This window comes from Castanea sativa, chromosome 8 (assembly GCF_040712315.1).
Source record: "Castanea sativa cultivar Marrone di Chiusa Pesio chromosome 8, ASM4071231v1".
Taxonomy (NCBI): Eukaryota; Viridiplantae; Streptophyta; class Magnoliopsida; order Fagales; family Fagaceae; genus Castanea; species Castanea sativa.
In genome coordinates this window covers 22253671-22278087 of record NC_134020.1, presented here as the reverse complement: position 1 = coordinate 22278087, position 24417 = coordinate 22253671, and the positions used below count along the sequence as shown (strand labels likewise).

The 24417-nt window shown below is 35.6% G+C and overlaps 2 protein-coding genes across 6 annotated transcripts; both read right to left on the bottom strand.

The window, feature by feature from the left end:
- Positions 1–2117: 2117 nt before the first annotated feature.
- LOC142607289 (small ribosomal subunit protein uS12) lies at positions 2118–4847 on the bottom strand. Its single transcript, XM_075778732.1, has 4 exons — positions 4687–4847; positions 2790–2945; positions 2557–2683; positions 2118–2463 (listed from the first exon to the last, which is right to left on the bottom strand). The coding sequence occupies exons 1-4, from the start codon at positions 4689–4691 to the stop codon at positions 2323–2325; spliced, it is 429 nt and encodes a 142-aa protein (XP_075634847.1). The 5' UTR covers positions 4692–4847; the 3' UTR covers positions 2118–2322.
- Positions 4848–14615: 9768 nt separating this feature from the next.
- On the bottom strand, positions 14616–20740 carry LOC142607739 (interactor of constitutive active ROPs 3). 5 transcript variants are annotated; one of them, XM_075779348.1, is made up of 6 exons: positions 20421–20688; positions 20249–20288; positions 18907–19011; positions 17143–17314; positions 15059–16754; positions 14616–14965 (listed from the first exon to the last, which is right to left on the bottom strand). In XM_075779348.1, exons 3-5 carry the CDS (start codon positions 18924–18926, stop codon positions 15075–15077), a joined length of 1872 nt encoding a protein of 623 aa, XP_075635463.1. In that variant the 5' UTR covers positions 18927–19011; positions 20249–20288; positions 20421–20688; the 3' UTR covers positions 14616–14965; positions 15059–15074. The 5 variants fall into 5 exon arrangements, with proteins under 5 accessions (XP_075635463.1, XP_075635461.1, XP_075635465.1 ...); XM_075779346.1 differs by lacking the exon at positions 20249–20288 and having other exon boundaries at positions 20421–20740; XM_075779350.1 differs by having other exon boundaries at positions 14616–14961; positions 20249–20689.
- Between the last annotated feature and the right edge of the window lie 3677 nt (positions 20741–24417).

The following is a 24417-nucleotide window of genomic DNA, read 5'->3' as shown; positions in this document are numbered from 1 at the left end:
CATCCCAGAGTCCCACCTTAACGACCCGACTTCATCTCATTGTCTTAGGAATTAGAATTCCGCAAAGGATTAATCCGGCAGGCGGCAGGCCCATTATTTCGAAAATGGGACAGGATCATCGGATCAAACTCCAACCACGAGCTGCCTTTATAATTTTTCGACTAGTAAGGGTGTGTATGGGTCGGATTGGGTTGAATTGAGGTATTTTTTGACCCAACCCACCATGATGGGTCAAAAAAAATTCAAACCAACCCAACCCACATGAGTAGGGTCGGGTTGAACCCATGGGTTGAAAAAAAAATTTTATTATTATTATTATTAAATTGAGTAGAAAAAAATATAAATATAAATATATTAAAAAAAACCCAAAGATTAGTATCAATGTAACTCCTTAAAGGCAAACAGTGCAAATGACTAAACAACAAAAGTAATTTATTAAGGTTTGTGTGAACTAATTAACTTTTATATAGGATAGGAATAGCTAATTATTTTAAAAATTTTATTAATTATATAATATTATAAATAAATAAATATATATATATATATATATATATATATATATATATTAAATATAGGGTAGGTCGGGTTGGGTTTGGTGGGTTTGAAATTTTATGACACAAATCCAACCCGACCCGCTATCAAAAAAAAATTTTGTAATCCAACTCACCAAGGCTTAAAAACCGACTCAACCCAGCGGGTTGAGTTGGGTCAGGTCAGTTTTGGCGAGTTAGGTTGAGTCATGTTCTCAACTCCTAATCATGGTTTTGAAATCGATCTATTATACAACTAAAATAGAATATACAAGACTTCATATTTTATGGCTAAACGGTTAAATTGTGATAATAACATAATTAATTAGAATATAAATAGATAGGTTAAATTTATAAAGCATACATGAGAGAACGATAAAAAATAAAATCCAACATGATAGTTAATAGAGCATACCTAATAATACCTCATTTATTTAGAAAAAGAAAAGAAAAGAATTCATAAACAAACATTTATAAATACAAAACAATAACATAATACTATCCAATCTATATATTTATATATATAATAACAGGTGAAGTTAAGAAAAACTCAAATTAGAATTCTAAATTAAAGTTCCAAATTAGAGTTCCAATTTTGTCCCACGTGTCCTAAATTATTTATTCTTAAAGAGTTTTATTTCTTAATTTTAGAATCAAATGTGAGACCACATCATAAATATTCATCCAAGTGAGTCATTAAGTATAAAAACATTTCCCTAAAAAAAAGTACAGAAACCTAAGAGTAAAATAAATGAATCGTAAAAAAAAAAGTGTTTCACAATAATTTTAAAAAAACTGAACAATTTACATTTTATACCTAATAATATCCTTACAAAAATTTTTAAAGAGTTAATAAAATATAAAAATGATTATCAATAGCATTTAAATTATATATATAGAAATTATATTATACATCTTATTGTATATCTTTTTAAGTATATCCATGCATATGTGTATGGTTACAAGCTACTTTTCATATAATGTAACAATGCCTTGTATCTAAGCAATACCAAAGGATAAACTGAAAAAACAGCATCTAGAAATTGATGGCATGAATTGTTTGAACCTACGAACAGTTTGTTGGACCGCTCAGTTCAATTCGACTGTTGTTCGAACAGCATGAATGTGTGCACATCATCTTATTCAGTTATTTGAGGCAACACCTTTTTCTTGTATTTTTTTTCTCTCTCTTGGAAGTACATCTAATCATCTAAATGCTATTAAGAAAAATTTACAAAAAAACTAGTATGCAGCACATTCTATATGATATCAGTGGCAACTACTTTTTTCTTGTATAATTTTTTTTTCCCTTTTTTCTTTCCCTGAAATTATATCTAAAATAAAATGATTGTTGTGACTTGTGAGTATGGATAATTTTAGTAAATATTGATAATTTTAATAGATATATTCTATTTATTTATAAAGTCATACTTACCTCAAAATTAAGAACCACTTTTTATTTTTTGGTTTCCTCAACAATTCTGTCTTTAATCCATAGATTTGAATTATTTCAGCTAACATTTACAAACAAGCGTCAAATGCATTGGAGGACACAAAATATTAAAAAAAAAAAAATCAGAACCATGATGGCATTGCAAAGAAAAAAGATACGAATTAACCACCATATCCTTCAGTTTATGATGACAAAAAAACAAATATCTAATTAATATCAAGGGAAGCTAGATTCCATTTAGAACATAAACAAGCATCTAATTTGTCTCAAGGGGGTGACACTGCTCTCTTAACTCAAAATTGGAAAACAACAGATTATATAAGTTATAGAGGAGGTGGTTTAAGACCTTGGCTTCTCCTTCTTCTCCTTGAAGAGGGCCAAAAGAGACACCCCTGATACCTTCACAACCTTAAACCTGACTCCAGGAATATCTCCAACAGCATGCCCCTTTCGTCCAAATCCTGCAATCAGCACCTCATCCTGCATACAGCAAATAGTATATAGTGAGGCCAAGATAGAAACTGTGCAATTAATTTGATTACTACAAAGCCTAGAGCGGGAAAATAATCTCACATTCTCCTCAATATAGTTTAAGCAACCATCATTTGGTACGAAAGCTGCAATCTTCTTCCCGTTCTTAATCAGCTGAACTCGAGCACATTTTCTAATAGCGGAGTTTGGCTGCTTAGCCTCAATACCACTATACAATTCAAACAGAACAACATGTTAGAAGCTATTTGAGATATTTAGACAGGATTAAGGGTAAAGCAAATCAAAAGAAAAGGCAACTAAAGATTCTGCCCAACATTTTTTCGAGAACAATGCCCTTTGCATGTGAGGATCCAGCAAAAGGTTTCTTCCATTCATTGCCAAGGTGGGACTTCTTGTATGACTTGTCAGCCCACCTTTGCCTTCTGCGGTGGGACTTAAGCTTACGACCAGCTCCCATTCCACGTGTCTTCCTGTTACCCAATCGCTTACAGATTATAAATTCATTCACTAACTTATTGTTGCAAGAGAAAAGAAAATAATAAATGTATATGAAACAAGTGAAACAGTTAATTAAGAGATAAGCATGACTATATAGAACAACTGAGTAGCACATTAGGTGCCATGGTACAAAATGTGCCATTACCATATTCCAAATGGAGCTTAAAAGTTTGTTAAAAGTTTCTATTTAACAAATCAATTTCATGGTGTAGAAAAGCATTCAACAAATGGAAATCAGAACAACCAGACAAAACTAAAATCCTCATGCCTTCCCCCGAAGGGAAACAAACACATCTTATGGAGAGCAGAGCATAAGTCAAACTAAGAGTCTCCAAAATTTCCTATTGCCAGTTTGATTTCCTTCTTCACATCAGACTATAATTATGGTAATGAATATTGATTGACAAGCGAACATACAATAGGGACTTTTCCAACCACAACAAGTCAACCACAAACCATTACAATGTGGAACAACTTCACATTGGCAACATTACAGTCTAATTGTGCTCAAGTTACACAAAATAGTTTACTGGATTTATCGACAGGACACTTTATATAGCTTAGATTTTTAACTGTAAGTTTCTTTACAGGAAATTAACGCACCTCTACTATACATATTTTTAATCAGAAACTTTAACATGAACTGAAAGTTTAAGAACAATATTCCTTATTCTGCTACTCAGTCTCGCAAAACAAGAGACAAGGTCGAAAGCAGCACATTTGTTAAAGTCCCAGTGCTAAATTTAGGATGAAAACTTATAAGTGAATGCTCAATTGACAATATGAATTTGGAAAGATTTACTAACCCACTACATTACAAATCTATAGATTTAGATTTTGGGGTTAATTACATTCCCACTGGCCCCCCTTTTTTTTTATTATAAGTAAATAAGTATTTTATTGAACAGGATTACTTCATGTACATGAATGAACACAAAGAAGTCTAAAGAATTACAAAGGTTTTGTACAGAAAGGTAATGATTCTAAAAACTGGGGAATCGAGTCACAATCAGTAAAGCCCCATGCTCGAAACCAATCAAACAATGATCTAGCAAACAGTTCAATCAACTAGATTACACTTTTCCCCCCCTTCAAAACTAAGCATTGTTCCCCCTAACTATTGTTAATAAATATTTTCTAGTTCTACCCTATCATTAGAATTTCTGTCAAAATTAATGGAAAAGTCAATTTTTTTCTAGTTAACAGAACTTTGAATTTTCCAGAGGGCAAAGTATTTATTACCAATAGTTAAAGGGGACCAGTGCTTACTGTTGTAGTTAAGGACGACATTGCAACTGCACCATAGTTAAGGAGAAGGGCATGTTTTTTGCCCTAGATTTTGGCAATGCTAATAGTTCTAAATTCTAACAAAACTTTTCTTTCTCTATATTCACGAACCAAACAGATCCTACAAGTCGTGGAATTGGAAAAATGAACATAAAAAAAAATCACTGATTTTAAGACAGAGTAAGACAATCACATTTCGCCAACCACCAGGCATCAATTTTTTACACAAATTAAGTTTGAAGAAATAAATGCATAGAAATATATTCTTCTCCAAATAACTGATGAATGTTCGAATCTAGATTATCGATAAGAACTAAAATGTAGCATAAGATAGACTAAAATTTATGCCTAAACAAACAGAGAGAGAGAGAGAGAGAGGGAGAGATAAAGTAAGAATTGAATAGAAATGGGAAGTGGAGCTCTGACCCCATGGTGACAGAACGAGGAGGCGCTTCGAATGTGAGAAAGGGCTTCGGAGCTGGGAGATGAGAGCTGCTATGGAGCTTAGGCCGCCACTACAAGAGACGTAAAACCCTAACCTTCATGGCCTTATAAACCTCACTTTAACATCCTAAGATAAATACGCCGAAACAAACCGCGTTTTTATATTTTTTTAGATATGACAACGCTGGGGGTTCTGGCGTTTTTGAACTTATCATTATACTTCTCCGTTCTTTCTTTTTCTTTTTCTTTTTAATTTTAATTATGTAAAAATAAACTTTTATATAGGAAATGCGATTTTTTAACAAATTATTTTTAGGCTAAAATGTAAATTGCCTCTTATATGTTTGACTGAAACTTACTTCTTTAGTCTTTTAATTTCATTTTCGTTCAATTGGGTTCTTCAAATTTTAAATTTATTTGATTCAAATATTTCATCCAATTTCGTTAAAAAATTGCCATTAAAGATATTTTTTTCTCACATGAAAAAAAAATCCTATAAAATTAATAAAATGCTTAAATTAAATAAATTTAAATTTAGATGATTCAATTGAATGAAAACAAACTTACAAAACTAAAATAAATTTTAATTTCTGTCAAAATTAGATTGTGCAATTTGCATTATGGTCTTATTTTTAAAATAAATATATAGTGGGAGGTGAGATAAAAATGGATTCCAAAATTGCAGACATGTGACATGGTACTACTAAAACCCCATAGTTGTAAAAATACTATACTCTTATATGTTGCACTTCCTTCAAAGTTAGGTAGATCTAAACTATCTTTTATATAGTATTTTAATTTAAATTTTCTGTATATAAGTCGGAGATGGAGGAATTCAAACCCAAATCTGCCCATGAAAGAACCGAGCATTTTTTTTTTTTTGAGAAATAAACACACGCAAGGGAAAAGAAAATGGTTCTAATACAAAGGTACACCACAAACTCAACTCAAAAGTTATGGTAATTGAGTATTTAAGCACCGAGGGAAGTCAATAAGGAGCCAAACTTAGCGGAAGTAGACTGTGGCAATGTCATGAGGATTAGAGTGAGGGTAGACAAAACCCTTCCGCTCTATAGGGGGAGAATCTTCACACTTGAAAATGGGTCGAAGAAATGGGTATCTTTTAAGTATAAGTGCCTGCCAAATGTCTGCTACTAGTGTGGCCGGTTGGATCACTTTGGCAGAGATTGTGATCGTTGGATACAGAGTGGTGGTACTCTAACTCAAAAGGATCAACAATACGGTCCTTAGTTACGAGCATCCACTTTACCCTGCATACAATAATTCGTTGGTAGTTATACCGGGATATTACGAAGCAAGGAAGAAGGATGTTGGCATTGGAAGAGAACAGAGGGGGAAAACCAACAGCTCGGATCAGAGAAGCTCCAACATGACGGCGCGAAGGGGTGCTCCAGGAGGTGGTCCGATAGATGACAAGTTCAGTGAGGTAAATGTCCCAATAATGGAGGAAAACGTTATGGACGTTGCACAACCAAGGGCTGCAACGGGTGAAAATTCAGAATTAATGTTGCTGGAAAAGGAAGCCTTAAATCAAGGGGATTGTTTTGAGAAGAATATAAATGAGATTGATTCAGATTTAAAGCAATTTGAATTGAAGAATGACTCAAATAAAGAATTTGTATTCAATGAGGAAACTGTTGCTGATTTGGAGGGTGAAACCAATAATTGTGGGGATATGCCAAGCTTATTCCAATGTGGATTGGATGCATGTGAGCAACTTAATGAGAAATCTAACCACGTGACAGAGGCTACAGCAAACCCTAGTGAGCAAGTGACTCACATGCCAGGTAACACACATGTGGTAGAAGCAAACATCAGTTCTACGTGGAAAAGGATAGTGAGAAAGGAAGCAAGTATCACCCGTATACTTACTCCTTAGAAAACTTTGAAGCACTCAGGTGATGAACTTATTGATTCCGAGTTACCTAGGAAGAAAAAACAGGTTTCTCAAGATGGTCAAGAAACAATAATTGAATTGGTGGGAGCTGAAAATCAGTCCCGCTAGGAGTCATGAATATCTTATGCTGGAACTGTCGTGGGCTTGGGAACCCACAGACAGATCAGGAGCTTGGAGATTTGATCTAGGCACAAGATCCTTTAGTCGTGTTCTTAACCGAAACATGAATTGACAGAGCTAGGCAGAACAAAATTAAGGTTAGGTATAAATTTAAAGGTTTGATCGAAGTTTCGAGAGCAAGTAGAGGAGGCGGGGTGGCTATCTTTTGGAAGGAGTGTGATTTTTCCATTGACACATACTCCTCCAACCATATGGATGCAATAGTGAATAAAGGAAATGAAGATGAATGGAGATTCACCGGCTTTTATGGAGAGCCAGACACAAGGAATTGACATGAATCTTGGGCAAAGCTGAGAAGATTAAAAAGTAAGTTCACTCTCCCGTGGTTGTGTGTGGGGGACTTTAACGAAATTGTGAAGGCAGACGAAAAATTGGGAGGAAGGTTGAAACCAAGGAGCCAATGGAAGCTTTTCGAGATGTGCTTGATGAATGTGAGTTTAAAGATTTGGGTTTTGTGGGAGGGAAATACACTTGGTGTAGGGGGACAGGAGGGGTTAACACAATATGGGAAAGATTAGATCATGCAGTCACCACCACTGATTGGATAGATATTTTCCCAACAACAAAGGTTGTACACTTAGAATGTGGATCTTCAGATCATAAGCTCTTAATTATTCGGCTAAAAGGAATTCAAATTAAACAGCGAAAACCATGGAGGTTTGAGCAAATGTGGCTTAAAGATACAAGATGTAGTGAAGTTGTTGATTTGGCATGGAGAAGAAACTTTCCAGGCAACCCGATTGATCAAGTGGAAGGTAATATAAAGGAGTGTCAAGTAAAATTAAAACAGAGGAGTCATGTTTCTTTTGGGAGTATTACTCGTTCTTTGAAGGAAAAAAAAACAACAATTACGGCAAGCGGAACAGATGGCTATTAGGGGTGGAACAATGGAAGCAGTAAATTAGTTGAAATGGGAGATTAATGGTCTATTGATCAAGGAGGAAAAGATGTGGAAACAAAGGTCAAGGGCATTGTGGCTAAAAGAGGGGGACCAAGACACAAAATTTTTCCACAATCGAGCATCCCATAGGTACGAGCGGAATAAGATTGAGGAGTTGAAAAATGAAGCAGGGGAGGAATGCAGCAATGAAGAGGAGATTTCCAACATATTGATTGATTACTATCAACAACTATTCACATTGGCATCACCATCACTCATGGAGGAAGTTCTAAGGCCAGTACCCTCTATCATCATCGAGGAACAAAATGCCATGCTAGCTGCTGAATTTGTCAAGGCCGAGGTTGATGAAGCACTAAAGCAAATGGAACCGTTAAAGGCACCAAGACCCAATGGACTACCCCCATTGTTTTACCAAAAATTCTGGCCTACAATTGGAGAGGATGTCTCAGGTGCAATCTTAAACTGCCTAAACTCAGGTTCTATCCCTCCCTCCATTAATCGCACTTTTATTACTTTAATCCCCAAAGTAAAAAGCCCTACTGTAGTTTCATAATTTCGTCCCATATCTCTTTGTAATGTCATATACAAACTAGCATCTAAGGTTGTGGCTAATAGGCTTAAAAAAGTTCTGCCATATTTGATTTTTGAGTCACAAAGTGCGTTTCAATCAAATAAGGCTATTTCAGATAATATTTTGGTGGCCTTTGAATTATTACATCATATGAAGACACAAAAATCAAAGAAAGCAGATTTCATGACCCTTAAGCTAGACATGAGTAAAGCGTATGATAGAGTGGAGTGGTGATTTTTTATTGAAATTATGAAAAAAATGAGCTTTTGTGATACTTGGTTGACCCTCATCTATGAATGCATCAACACAGTGTCCTACTCAATTTTAGTTAATGGGGACCCAAAGGTGAAATCTCTCCTACTAGGGGAATCCGTCAGGGGGACCCATTGTCACCATATCTTTTCTTATTGTGCTCAGAGGGGTTGAATAGAATGATCCAACAAACTGCAAGGGATAATCTTTTTCAGGGTTTTTCCTTATGTAAGAATGGTCCAAAGATTACACACCTATTTTTTGCAGATGATAGTTTATTATTTTGCTGAGCAAGGATGGAAGATTTGCAAGCCGTCCAACACATCCTATCATTATATGAGGGGGCATCCAGACAAAAAATAAACTGTGAAAAGACAATTCTCTTTTTTAGCAAAGCAGTGCTTGAGGAAAAGAAGGGAGAAATATTAAATTTCCTAGGAGTTCAAGAAATCAAGGAGTATGAAAAACACCTTGGTTTGCCAACTGTTGTGTAAAAAAATAAAAAGGAGAGTCTCAATTATATCAAGGAACGGGTGTGGGTGAAGCTTCAAGGTTGGAAAGAAAAACTCTTATCTCAAGCGGGGAGAGAGATTTTACTCAAGGTAGTGATACAAGCTATCCTTACATTCGCAACGAGTTGCTTCAAATTGTTGGTGGGTTTGTGCAAGGAAATCAAAATGCAAATCAGAAAATTTTGGTGTGGTGAACGTAGTAGCCAAAGAAAAATCCATTGGAAGAGTAGGGAAGTACTATGTAAACCAAAAGCGGAGGGGGGAATGGGGTTCAAAGATTTGATTAGATTCAATGAGGCCATGCTAGCCAAACAAATATGGAGGCTGCAAACTAATAAAAATTCCTTGCTGTTTAAGGTGTTTAGCACAAAATATTTGCAAACTAATAAAAATTCCTTGATGTTTAAGGTGTTCAGCACAAAATATTTCCCCTTGGATTCGGTGTTTAAAGAAAAAAGTAAGAAGGGATCTTTTGCATGGCAAAGTATACTTAAAGCAAGGCATGTCATTGAAAAAGGGATGTTATGGAGAGTTGGTGATGGGTCACGTATTCGGGTATTCAAGGATAATTGGATTCTTGGGTATTTTCCAGCCAAGGCAGTACCATTCACGCAAGATTATGAAGATGACTCTACTGTTTGTTAACTCATTGATCAGACGACAAAGGATTGGAATGGGCAAATGATTGATCAGAAAATTGCTCCCTATATGGCTCAGAGAATTAAGGCCATCCCATTATGCAGAACGGTACAAGAGGACTGTATTGTATGGCCACAGAGTCGAGATGGAAATTATTCAATAAAGACTGGTTATTAGCTATTAGGTGAGCTGGAAAATAGGGAGGCTGCTTCGGGGTCTAGTAATGCAGAGCTGAGGAATTTCTGGAAAGGAATTTGGAGTTTGCGGATTCCTAACAAAATAAAATACTTCTACTGGCGAGCTTGCATTGACTCACTCCCAACTTTGGCAAATTTATACCAGCGTAAAGTTGTAAGCTCTCCGTTGTGCAGCAAATGTGGGAAAGCAAGTGAAACTGCCTTCCACGCTCTTTGGGATTGTGACAAAGTATTGGGCTGTTGGGGTCACAAGCTTAATAAACTACAAAGCTAATACCGAGGTTCGGCGTCCTTTGCGGATTTAGTGTTTTTTGTAAGGCAACATGAGGAAAATTTTTAGCTGTTCACGGTCTTAGCATGGTGGATATGGAGCAGACACAATAAAGGTCACTTCAATGAGCCAAGCTTGCCACTTGAGAAGATTCTTAAAGCGGCTGAAGCTTTGCTAGCAGAATTCCATGAGATACCAGAAAGTATACCCGACAAGAAAAAGGCTCAGATTCAGCATTGGTCACCACCACCAGCAGGCACTTACAAGGTGAACTACGATGGAGCATACTTCACGGATGAAGAAAAAGCGGGGATTGGAGTCGTGGTAAGGAATGAATTAGGTCAAGTCATGGGCTCACTAGCAGAAAAAATAGAAATGCCGCCAACAATGGAAGTGCTTAAGGTGATGGCAGCAAGGAGAGCAATGTTATTCATGGAGGAGTTGGGCTTGAGACAGGCTATATTTGAAGGAGACTCGGAACTTGTTGTAAAAGTGTTAGTGGGTGACTGTCTAGACCGGTCTAGTATTGCTCATATTGTAAAAGACTATAAGTCTTTAATGGGTTTGTTTCAAACCTATTCTTTCTCTCATGTTAGGCGGCAGAGCAATTGGGTAGCTCATGCTTTAGCTAGGAGAGCTAGAAAGTCTTTCCCTTTAACAGTATGGATGGAATCTATTCCACCGGATATTACTTATCTAGTATGGATAGAATTTGTTCCACCAGATATTACCTATCTAGTTTATGTTGATGTAACACCATAATTTTCCACAAAGCAATAAAGTGGTTCAATATTTCTTCTAAAAAAAAAAAAAAGTTACACTCATAACTAATATTTTTCTTCTATATAAAAAATTAATAAAAAAAAAACTAATATTTTTTTCTATATATGTTATCTGTTATGATTATTAATTAGAGAAATGCTATGTCTACAGCATTTTCACAACAAATTTTAAGTAGTAGGTTGTTACTTATTAGTTGTTATTGTTGAGACAAAAAAGTAGGTTCAAATTTGAACTAATAACAATTAATCACCTCTAATTTGTTGTAACAATACTATGGATGTATCACTCCGCGCTTCTCTATTAATTATGATGGTCTAATCGAAGAATTTGCCCTTATATTATGAATAATTTATGATGTACATCTGGGCCGAGCTAAGTGGACCTCATCCTAAAAGAAAAGGCAGAGTCATCTCAGCCACACGCAAGCCTATCCTTACTCACAATTGTCAGCCCAAGTTACATTTCTCCTTAGGTGGCGTATGGACTACGGCCACGTTTGGACGTTTGTGTTTCAGGCCTTTTTTATTTTTTATTTTTTTTGACCAGCGCCTGGTGTATTGTTCATGAGACATGAACAGTGCATCAAGCATAGAAACAGTGTTTTTAATGTGAACAGTAATTGAAATTTTTTTTTTTATTGTTTTCAGTTTTAGCAAAATAAACGATATCCAAACGCACCCTTAAACTCTCTTTTTGTCTCTGGCTCTATTTCTCATTTCCTTTATTCTTCTTAGTGCTTCTATTGCTTCCGTAATTTCCTTTCATAGTATACTCTATCAGAGTCTTAGCAATGGATTCAGCTTCTTTGAGTACAATTTCAAATTTCAAATGCTACTTCAAATCTAAATGCACCAGCACCACTTTTGTAACTTCTTCTTGTCCAATATGTCAAATCTGATGACAGTCAAGTTTGATCCAAGCAATTATATTAATTGGAAGGATCATAGTAACTTCCATTCTTAGCACCTACTCACTGCTTGAGCATGTGGCTAGAACAGTGGTTCCACCTCCTCAATATCTCAAGGATTAAATGGTAATCAACTGAGTGTCTTGAATCCAGAATTTCAAATTTGAAAAGTCCAAATATCAAGAATTAATCACCCCCACTAAAACTCAACCTTGTCACCTACTGGGCTACTAGATTAGCTTTGGTGGTAGGACAGAAAACCGCAATATCAGCTCGGCTTACTCTGAAGAACAGGTACACTTTTATTCTATAATTCGTACCAGTATTCTCAAATCTTAGATTTGAGATTCACACTGTAAGAAAGGAAAATGATTCAGTTGCAAGTTACTTCTAAAAAATCAGGGAAATTAAAGATAAGCTTGGAGCTGTGGGAATTGAGATAGAAAATGAGGAAATGCTCTACATTGTGTCTAAGGGATTGCCTAAGGAATATAATCTTTTTTCCCATTCGAACTAGAAATGAAGTTCTCGCGTTTGGGCAACTTCAGGTTCTGTTAGAAGCAGAAGAAACTTCTTTGAGAGGAGTGCAAGGACCGATACACCATGGCCACGCTTGCTACAGCAGGTCATAAGCCTAAGTCTATCCTCTATTCCTCCTCCCAAGCCACACTGAAATAGAGGCAGTGGCAGAGGCTATGATAATAGTCAGAGGTTGTAGAGATATTCCACAGCAAGGCTCTCCACAGAATCATCAATTCAGTCCAGGTAATAACAGTAGCTCTCAGGCTAAGAATGAAACCCCTCAATTAGTTTGTCAAATTCGTGGCAAACTGGATACTTGGCTATTGATTGTCTCCATATAATGGACCACTCATATCAATGTAAACATCCTTCTGCTAAGCTTGCAGCCATGGCAATTTCCTATAACGTAAATCAAGCAAATGATCCTTGGCTGATACTAATCGCCTTACTGCAGATTTGAGCAACTTGACTATGCATAGACAACCTTAAGGTGTAAGTGTAACTGATCAGGTCATAGTAGGTAATGGTTCTTCTCTACTTATAACACATGTAGGTACTGGTCAATTACACACACACACACAAATTTAAGCCTACACTCATCTTTAGAGAGTTAAGAGTCCTACACATTTCTTCAAAATTTCACTCATGAGTCATGTAAAGATAATCAAATTTTTTCTCACTCAATCCAAATATGCAAAAGACATCCTACAAAGATACAATATACAAACTTGTAAACCTTGCTAATCACTCTGCTTACCAGGTCAAAGACTCAATCCTCATGAGGGCATTCCTCTCAATGATCCTGGTCCTTATTGAGGCATGGTTGGAGCACTCCAGTGTCTAACCTTTATTAGACCTTGCTTTTGCAATTCATAGTCTTTAAGTTTATGAGTGCCCTTACTAATTTTCATCTCCAAGCTTTGAAACAAATTTTTCGTTACCTTCAAGGAACTCTGCATCATGGTTTTTGTTATGCTCGTGTCCCATTGGTTCTTTTTGCATTTACTTATGCAAATTGGGCAGGTGATCCATTTGATAGGATCTCAGCCTCTGGGTTTATAATCTTTCTTGGCCAAAATCCCATTGTCTGGTCTGCAAAGAAGCAAGCCACAATGTCCCAATTTTTCACTAATGCAGAGTATTCAAATTAAGTTTGGTTTCAACTCTGATCAACTAGCTGACATCTTCACCAAGGCTTTGCCCTCCTCGTTTCCTTGATCTTCAACCCAAACTCATGGTGCCTCTCTCCATCCATTTGAGGGGGACATTAAAACAGAGGATGGTTCCCAGGTAGAGAGGATGAGTGACATGCCGTTACAAGTTTCAACTAAAGAGCCAAAGCCTTGTCAACGACGTGTGGGTCATCAATGGCTACAAAGCTTGATGTTATGTGACATACCATTTTAGAGAAAATTCTATCTACTACGTGTCATTTCCAATCGAAGATATAGCACTGCTCTTCATAGTCAGACTCAGCGACATGCCATTCATTACTAACACCTTATTCAACGACCTATCGTTTATATATGTTATGCATTTAAGTAGTTTTTTGGTTGCTAGAATTTGTTAGAGAATTAGTTTCAAGTTGTCAGATCTTATGCTAAAATTAGTTTGAAGAAATTTTCTTCAGATTGAACTCTCATTTCCTAGAAAAGGAACACTTTATACAGATCATTTTTCATGAACGAGAATCCAATACATTCTCTCTGTAACTCTCGTGTCTCGTCTCTAGCTCTGTTTGTCTCTTCCTTTATTCCTCTTGCTTCTGTAATTTCTTTTCAGTAACAAACCAAAAAGTTTAAGCATTTCCTTTGTTTCTGACACAGAATATTATAGACAGATCAATTGAGTTATGACCTGAGGTGGCATACCACCAAGGCATGATACCACAAGGAAAACCTGCCATAAAATTAAGCTTGTTGCTTTGTTACCCAATTTTTGGCCTAATTCTTCCTCTCATTGGTTCAATTCAACCTCTTGATCAAAATGATTTGCTTGGTTATATTCATCTCATTTTATGCTAAGATCCTCACGAGTTTCATTTCATAAATTCCTACCTATCTAAGATGTTTGGATTTTTTCAAAATTCCATGGGCATGGACATGGACATTAGAAGAGAAATGCTATACCCGCGGGATGCATGATATGCTTACCAAACAAGAAAGATCAGCAGAGAAAACCCAATAATTCAAGGGGTTAATAGGGTAAAAAAGAAAGAAGCTTCCAAATTTTTGAATATATACAGTCCCAACCATAAATTTACAAAGCAAGAGCCATGCTATAATAATCAAATACTCCAATGTATCCATAAAACGACTCCAAGTATATAGAACAGTAAATATGTTCTTACGGAGACAATTATATCAGGTGAAACCCATGTCTGTCATTAACTCCGTCATTGTCCTGGAGTTTGACAATATTTCCTTACAAAATTAAGAGCAGCAATTGTCACATAAACAGGATATAGGATACTACAATATATATTCATGGGTCAACACAAAATGCCCGGAAAAAACTGGGTAATTACTTCCATTTCACCACCACTGAGAGCTTTGGAAGAATGCTAACACTCAATGAAATAACTGGGTTGAACATACCACCAAACTATCTGTCACAAGAAAGATACATGCAGTTACGGAAAAAAGAACGAATATGTATAATTGGAAAAAAAAATGGCATGACCATAGCAAATACAATCAACCTGTCCCATGGTGTTCCTATTTCTGTGGCTTCTTCCACAGCACTCCAATCTTCTTCAGCATGTTACCATTTTTTTTCTTCAGAAAATCATCTTCCAAGTCTTCGGTGTAAGGTGAGCCTATCTTCCCTGCAATGGAATTATAGTTGCTGTCCAATGATGCAGTCCTCTCCATGAACTTCCCATTATTCCCAGCTGAAATCATGGCCGCAGCTGCCTCAGCAGCCTTCCTCCACTGGTCAGACTGCACCTTTAGCCTTCTCAACTCAGCCTCCATTTCTGAATTTGCTGCTTGTGCTGCCTCTAGCTGCTCAGTCACCCTCACTGCCCTCCTGTTTGACTTATCTGCCTCCTCCATCACTATTCCAAGTTTCATATGAGCCTCTCTCTCTGCAGCCTTTGCTGCCTCTACTTCTGCAACCACATGCTCATTCGCTTTACCCCTGTCCATTTCCCTTTCCTTGATTTCCAGTTTCAGCATTTCATTTTCCTCTGATATACTCTGCAATTCTGTCTCCTTATCCATCAGATTGGCCCTCAACTCTGAAACACTTTCATTTAATTTCTTCAGCTCCTTTTCCAGTTCATATTCCCTCTGGCATGACAAGCTCTTCTCAAGCTTCAAATTCAACCCCTCATTCTCCTCTGAGATACCCTGTAATTCAGTTTCTTTATCCATCAGGTTTGCTTTTAACTCCTCAACATCAGCTTTCTTTTTCTTTAGTTCTGCCTCCAGTGCAGCCTCTCTTAGAATTGATCCAGATTTCATCTGCTCCACAAGTTCATAAGCACTTCTTATCTGCACTGTGCTCCGAATTTGTTCTTCATGGTATTTGCTCTCAGCAATTTCTAAAGCAGATCTTAGTCGAGCCACCTCAGACTTCAAAGAGTGAAGTTCTGCTTTAATCTTGAATGCTTTCCCTGTCTCTTGATCTTTTCCAAGTTCAAGCTCAATGTTATGATCACCTGCAGGATTTTGAGAAACATCGCCACTAATATTTTTTTGGCCTGCCTCAAGCTTGCTAACAAGTTCTTCTAAGAAATTCACACGTGCCCTTGACTGGTCTAACTCTGAGGCAACAGAGTTGTAAGCTTCCATGGATTTCATGCTATCTGATTTGAGATCCTCTACAGTTTGTCTAGCAGTTTCCAGTTGCAGCAGAGTTTCACCAACCACTGCTTGTGCCTGAGCTTCTGATTCTTTGCAGTCCTGTAGTTGGCTTTTCATGTTAGCCACAAGAGAGAGAGTTTCTGCAAGGTTTGCTTTCAAGCTTTCAAGCTCTTCATTTGCTGATTCTTTGTTTTTGGTTTGTGCAGCCCCAGACTCAGTTACCATTCCAAGCTGGACCCTAAGTTGCTGAATCTCATTCATGGCAGAGGCCAATGCGGCTGAGTCGACTGAGTTCTGTCTCTGGACAGCCTTGAGCTCGGACTGCCATGCTCGATCCCTTTCTTTTGAGATCTTTTGTAGCTCAACAACACGGGCTTCCTCAGAAGCAGACAGCTCCTGAAGCTGCAGCTGGGACTCTTCAAGCTCTGAAGACACAGCCAATAGTTTGTTTTTGGACTCCTCAGCATCTTGCTGGGATTGCTGCTTCCATAATTCAGATGAACTCAGCTGGTCCTTTGCCTTCTTCAGTTCCTCCTGAAGATTAGAAACCTGGGTTTCCAATTCAGATATTCTGCTCGGGCGCTTCTTCTGGAGTAAGAAGGAAGTAATATGCAAGCTTAGAAATACTCAAAAACTTGCAACTCCTGTAAGTTTGTATAGAAAAACATATAGGAAATATTACGCAACATATGCACTTCCATTCCTATCATAGTAATATGTGGTGCTAAATCTATAGAAAAAGAAAAAGCAAAGGAGTTTTATGAGGTGATTGATTATGCGCTTTCTAATTTCTAACCAAGCATTTATCAAAGAGAGAGAGAGATCCGAGCCAGGGCTTGCACAAAACATCCAAACACCAAAATCCTAAATGTCTGGACTCTTACACTTTGCTTACAATTGATTTCAAAGGTATTGGAATCACTAGATTGTGTAAGTATAACTGCAACAAGGTTGGTGGATCCATTTAATGAAGTACCTCAGTCACTGGGCTTCTGGGTGACCTACGCTCAACAACTTTTGGGCTTCTATCTTTGGTTGCTCTACTAGTCTGAGCTGAAGCAGTCGCAACATCAGTCTCTATTGCAGTTGGCTTGAGTTGGCGTACAGCTCGAGGAGAAACCTTCTGAGGCACCTCTGAGGAGCCACTTCTGAGATAAAGTGACATGACAATCAGGTATATGTTATGCAGTATCAACAATCACAACCTCATATTTAAAAACACTTCTCAGTTTCAGCAACTATGCACTGATTGTTTAAGATGACATACATGAGTGACACTCCCTTTAGACTTGCATAGTTTCTGAGAGTTTACGAATAAATTTATACCATACTCTAAGTCAGCCAGCTGATTGATGGACTAGCCGACCATCACATCCTCAGAGTGATAAAACTTGAATGAAAGCATTATACTTTACCAGGAATTATATGGAAATGTAACTAGTAAGAAATATTTCAAAAAGATAGGAAAATTATAATAAAAAAAGATTAATCTAATAACAGCACAGCACTGATTAGAATAGAGAATTGAAATACTAGTTTTAACATATATTCCTACTCCCATGAAAATGAGTTCTTAAATTGGATTAATTGGGGAATTCAAATTCAAACATACATCTATATCTAAACTCTAATGAGGGAAGTCTAGGACAATCAGGTGGCTAATCAATGTTCATGGCAACTTTGGTTGTCTCTCTAAATTAAATATCAGTTATAACATGGGTTAAGCGACTAGCACTGTCCAAAGCTTATGGATATGCATGTTGGTTAGCACTTAAACCAAAAGCTTAAGCCTCTTAAGTTTTGGTCCAATCAATTTCTCACACTTGTCAGTATTTTTCAATTTAGGAGTCAAAACTTAGTCACTAAAACATGCACTCACAACACACATGAAAACTGAACCAAAAAACCTATAAAAGTATAACAAATAATAATTTTTTACATATGACTTCTTTAAACTGGATGAAGATTATGGTCTATTCTAAGAAACCTGCCATTTGCACCTTTTATATGAATTCTCGAGTCAAATGTATTCCAGACACCACCATGCTCATCATGAAAATAAAAATGATAATCAAGACTTCACTGACAGTAAATACTAATAATTCAACTTAGTGAATCTTTTGGCACATAAAAACTAAGTGACAAAAACTCTAGTGTCCAAAGAGTTAGCAATTAGAAACAATAATTTAGATCAACGGGTCCATAAGAGGCCCCATCATAATAGCCACATTTCAGGGCAGCAGACAAGGACAAATAGCATATATTTGTTTGATGTTGAAATTGCAACTTGAAAGTTGAGATTCTTACCACCATAAAAGAGGGTCCTCAGTAGTAATTTAGTTGGTGAAAGTTGCATGAACTCATAGCAAACTGGGATACGTGATGCATATGTTGATATTTTAAATGAAAAAAGACAAACCGAAGAAAAAAGTATATGAAGTGTGAAATGCTAAAATATCAAGGATCTGGCAATCACAATGTTCAAACCACAACTAAAAATCCATCGAGAACCACAAAGTTAGATGGCAATTATGCACCTCTGAGGTGCTCTTTTAGTCCTTTAGTGCAGTTTTTTTCCTACCGACCATAAATAGCAAATGGGACAACAACAATATACCATTTAGATTTGTGAAGCATTGTCTTGCCTCAAATGCCAAAACAAACCCCTTAACAAGTCACATGCCAAGGAAGGAGCTAGCTCCAAAAGAATGAGAGAAAACAAAACAGCATTTGAGGTTACCTTGCTTTTGGGGTCTGCATAATATAACTGCCTTTCTAGGAACAAAGTGAAGATGGGGTTGATGTATGAGCAACCTTACTTCAATGCTGCCTGTCCCACAAGACACTGTAACAGTACAGGAAAAAAAATAAATCACAACTGAGAAAAGAGGTATCCAATGTGAATTATGTACATGATGAAATTAATGGGTTCACGAAGAAGAGCATGTGCCCTTTACCACCGCATATGAAGCCATAATTGCATGCTATGCAAAGTTGCAAACCATAAATTTGATTGAACAGAAAAAGAATTAAAAAAATCCAAAGGAGAAACCCAAAAGGAAATTTTAAAATTTAAAGGTAAAAAAAAAGGCCCTTAATAGAAGGAGCGGATCTTATTCAGCGTTTACCAACTGCAACTCAAAACCAATTTATTCAAGTCAGAAGGGACCCACAGGCTCCAGCAACAGGACAGAGTGGACAAAATCACAGAAATATCCCTTATCTATCTTTCTATCCACATAAAATACAAACATGAAATAGTGAATTTAGTGGCACTTCTGTAAATTTAAAAAGATGAAGTAGTTTTCTTCCACCTCCATTTTTGCCGTGAATGGAGAAACACAGTGCAGTGTGGGGTTTTAGAATTTGAAGGACCCCCTCCCCCCCCCAAAAAAAAAGAGGTCTTTTAAGAAAATGCTCGTACACTCTGATTTTGTCTGCTAAAAGCCTTACCATTAATCCGTTTGTTTCTACAGAAAATACTTTCTCAGATACTTTTTCCCGTGAAAATAACTATCAGTCAATTTTGCTGAACCCCCCAAAAAAGAATCTTTGATTAACCCTCGGAAACTTTTTCCCATGAAATAAGGAAAAGTAAAAGGAGAGAGGATATAGTACATGAAGTTACATTTTCCCGCACTATTTTCCCTGGAAACAAACAAAAGCAAACAGATCTAAAGCATAAGGAAATCACCACCGAAAGAGTCAGTAAAGGCAAGCAATGCAGCAGTAGATATCAACGAGAGGACGACCTTTGGGGGGAAATATTTTATAAAGAAAATTTTAGTTTTTTCTGTTTTCAAAGAAAGTTGGAAAAATACAAACAAGCTTTTTGAGATTCGATTTTCTTTACAAAGTGTACAAAAGAACAAAAAGCCTGGAACTCTTCCAGCTCTGGAGCTCGATGAAAAAGCAAAGGTTGTAATAAATTTTCTGCATAATATGACTTCTCCATAAACTAAGATTTCATCCAAAAAGCACCTCAAAAAGAAACATCATTACAGCTGGAGAAAGCGAAGAAGAAAAAGGTGATGGAATTAAAAAAAACCCAACAACAAAAAGAACAAAAAGCATGTACTAACCTCGTTTGGTTGCCGAGAAAATGTGAGAAACCAGACTACACTACAGAACACAGTACAACAAAGTTTTGCTTTTGTTTTACTAGGATATTCTCTTACTCTAAGCTTGCCCAATGAAGAGTGTAGAGAGAGAAAAAGGAAAAAACAAAAGTAAATTATGTAGTTTGATTTGTACCTGGTGTATGTTTGAGTTTGAGACGAGGTAGGTGGGGTGAGTTTGGGAGAGAGTAGAGAAAGTAAGCTATTGCTTGAGAAGCACGGAAACAGCCATAAATATTAAGCTTAATCTTCTTCTTTCTTCTTCTTCTTCTAGGAGTTGTTGTTGTTAGCGCAGTTTCCAAGGAGCTCAGTCTTTTGGTTTTCGGAACAGTGGGATGTGAAGAGTGAGCAGAGGAGTAAGGTTTCGTGAGTGAATACAAAACGGAGACAGACAAGAGACAACACAGATGTACTGTGTACACAGCTTTGTCTTGTTCTCTGTTACACAAAAAAAAATAAATAAATAAATACTACAAATTAGTTTTAACCCTGGTTTTACGTCCGTTTTTATTTATTTTTTATATTATCCTTTGTCCAAAACTTTAGGTAGACTACTGACTTTTGTGTATTGAGTATTGACCAATGCAATTGGTGTTATGTTTTTCAAAAGCAACAAATCAAATTCAACACTGTTAGTTGTCTGTCACTACGGTTTGGCTAAAACAAATTACTATGGTTTAATTATTTGATTTATTGAACAAAGTAATAGTATAGTTGAATTTTATTAAATAACTTAACACATAACATAAAATAAAATGTACCTAAATAGTATTATGAGTATTGCTATAACCTATGAGAAAAGTTGATGGATGTATAAGGATATTAGTTTAGAAACTTTTTTAATGAGAAAAGAAAAAATAAATTATTTGTTTTAACAGTTTTTAAAAAATTTTTTTTTAAAAAGAAAAAGTGATGTCAAAACTTTTCTAAATTAGTTTATCAATAATTGTTTTAAGAGGATTCTCAAAAAAAAAAAAAAAGATTCTAAAAAAAATAATTGTTTTAAGAGCACTCGTTAACAAGACTATATACACATATTTCTTCACAAAAAAGATCATAAATTCTACGAACACAATATTTTTACAACAAATTTTACGTAACAAATTGTTAATGATAGGTAAAAATGTAATACCAAGGGTAAGCCCTAATGAAAACCAATAACAGACTGTCACCTAAAATTTGTTGTGAAATTATTGTAAAAATATTGTGAACACACCTCCAAAAAGATTCACATAGTATCTTACAAACTCATTTCTTTGTAGCCCATCACAATACAAACAATGTACAGTTCCAAAGATAGCTTTTTTAGTTTTTTTGCCGAAAGTATGAAAAAACATACTTGTACTTTGAAAAAGTGAAAAAAATAATAATAATATTCCTACTCTACATAATAAAAAATAAAAAGAGTTCTAAGGAAAAAAGAAAAAAAATTTGTTTTTAGAAAATAAAAATATTTTCTACTAAATAAATTTACTTAGTTATATATCCTTCATGAACATATAATCTAAGTAATCCTCATTTCCAAAAAAAAAAAACTAAGCAATCCTAAAATAAATGAGTTATACATGGAAAAAAAAGTGAATATTATAAGACAAAAATGAGATAATATTACTTTTTTTTTAGACAATAATACTTTAAATAAGTAATAGTATAATTTTTTTTGAATATTAAAGAAGATCATTAATACTTATATGTTTTTATGAACATATGCTTTAAATACTCATCAAATTATTGAGTTACATATGGGGGAAAACATTAGATATTAATACTGATGAGTTTTTGTACAATTTTCTTAAATATGAGGAGGGCCAATTCACTAAAATTTAAACTTTGTTTAAAAAAATATTGGAGGAAGGGGAATTTTTGAAAAAGCCAAGTGGTCAGCGCACTCCCCCCACCTACTCGGCTCCTCCATTTAAACTTTCTTATTATATACGTTACAACCTACACGTTTAGTAGCCTTTTTTGCCTAGCTTCTAACATTTTTTTCCTTTTATAACCACTATGGTGACGATAATGATATACTATGATTACAATAAAAACAAAGTTATCAGAGCAGTGAGCTTACGTGAAAGTGTGTTCACACTTTTTATTATTTTATTATATTTGTTAGCTTCTGTCTGGATATAGATTATGAATGAAAATTATTTCATTGTTTAACTTATTTTTATTACTATTTATAACTTTATTGTACTATTTTAACTAACTTTTACTTTTATTTACAGTACTTTCAGTAATAAGTTTTCAGTTTCAATAAAATAAGCGGTATCCAAATAAACTCTTGTTCACCGCCCATAAAAATTTGAATTATGTTTTTAGTTTTAATTTGGTATGTTGTAATTGATTCGATGATAGAATACTTGTTCATATGTAATAACTATTCAATTATATGGTTGCATCTTTATTATATTGAACAGTTATTCGTTAGGACATGTTTGGTATGTTGTAATAGAATATATAATGAAATAATTATTCATAAGAAATAGTTATTCGGTTATTTGGATTAGGGGTGTCCACGGGTCGGGTTTGTGCCCGACCCGAACTCAACCCGAAACTTTCAGGTTGGCGAAAACAAAACCAAAAACCGACTCAGAATGCTTGTTGGATTGTACGGTTCGAGTCTTGTTGAGTTTCGTGTTGTACAGGTGAGTTTTTGGGTTTATCGCCAGTGCTGTTATTTTGGCCGGATTTGCCGAGATCTGGCCAATACTTGGCCAGAGCCGTTGAGATCTAGCCAAATCACGATGAGATCTCGCCGAATCTGGACTAGATCTCGACGATATCTCACTGGATCTGATGGGATTTCAAGTAATCTTCACCTGAGAACTCCAAATATCGTCGGTTTTTGTAAGTTTTTATCAAAAACCCTTCGAATATCGCTGGAATTTTTTGGGTTTATGATTGGGTCGGGCTGTTCGGGTTTTGGGGGAGGAAACCCGCCAACTAACCTGAAGGTGTCGGGTTTTGTGGGCGGCGACTCGCAACCAACCGTCGGAGTGGTTGGTTCAGGCGGTTTCCGGTCAGGTTTGGGTGGGTTACTCGGGTTCGTCGGGTTCCGGGTTGGATTGGACAGTCCTAATTTGGATTGTACCTTCGTTATATAGAATAGTTATTTCTTAGTAATGACAATTCTTTAAATCAAGGAATAATTATTATTCTCTAAAAGGTTTATAATAATCATTCTTTAGTAGATACGATAATTTATAAATTTAATATATTTTGAAAAGCACAAACTTTCCATGTGCACATCAACTATTATAAATATAAAAATGTCATAAAAAAACTAATCTCCCTATTTTCAAATGCACAAACTTCTCATATTCAAGTAACAATTAATTTTATTATAATTTTACAACCAAGCATATGAATGGTTCCTCTAAAAAAAAAAAACGTATGAATGGTAATTGTTATTACATTACATCATTTTTATTACCATAATAAAGATTATCATTCATTTTGTAATATCTATTTTTAGTGAACTAAACATACCTTTAGTAATAATTATTCCTTATATTGAGGAATAGTTATTCTTTTCTAAAATGGTTATAATTGTTATTCTTTAACATATTTTATTTTCAGTAATAAATATTACTATACTTAATGTAATCTTTATTGGAACATTTTTTTTTTTTTGAGAAACTTATTGGAACATTCTTAAGTACTCTCGGAGCACGGAGAAATGGTGTTCCCTCCTCTCACATTCATAGTGGATCTCACGATAAATTTAATAAGTGAACCTCACTATGAATGTGAGAGGAGGGAGCATCATTCTATGTGCTCTGAAAGTACCTAAGAATTACTCATTTTTATTAAGCATACCAAATGTATTGTTCGTTTAAAACAACTTATCTAATTTTTTTACTGAAAGTATAGTAAATAAAAGGTAAAATTTAATAAAATAAGTAGGTGATTCATGTAGGACTTACAAATAGTAGGAAGAATAAGCAATAAGCTAACTTCTAAGTGCATCCTAAACGAGCATGTAAGGTTTCTAAACCATTACAAGGTAGATAGCAGATGTGAGCATGTCTAGTTTACTCAAATTGGAGCCTATTAGGCCATATGAATGGCAATTGAGGTATGCATCTGTTGGCATTCCCTAAGAGCATTCCCATTGATTTATGCAAAAACAA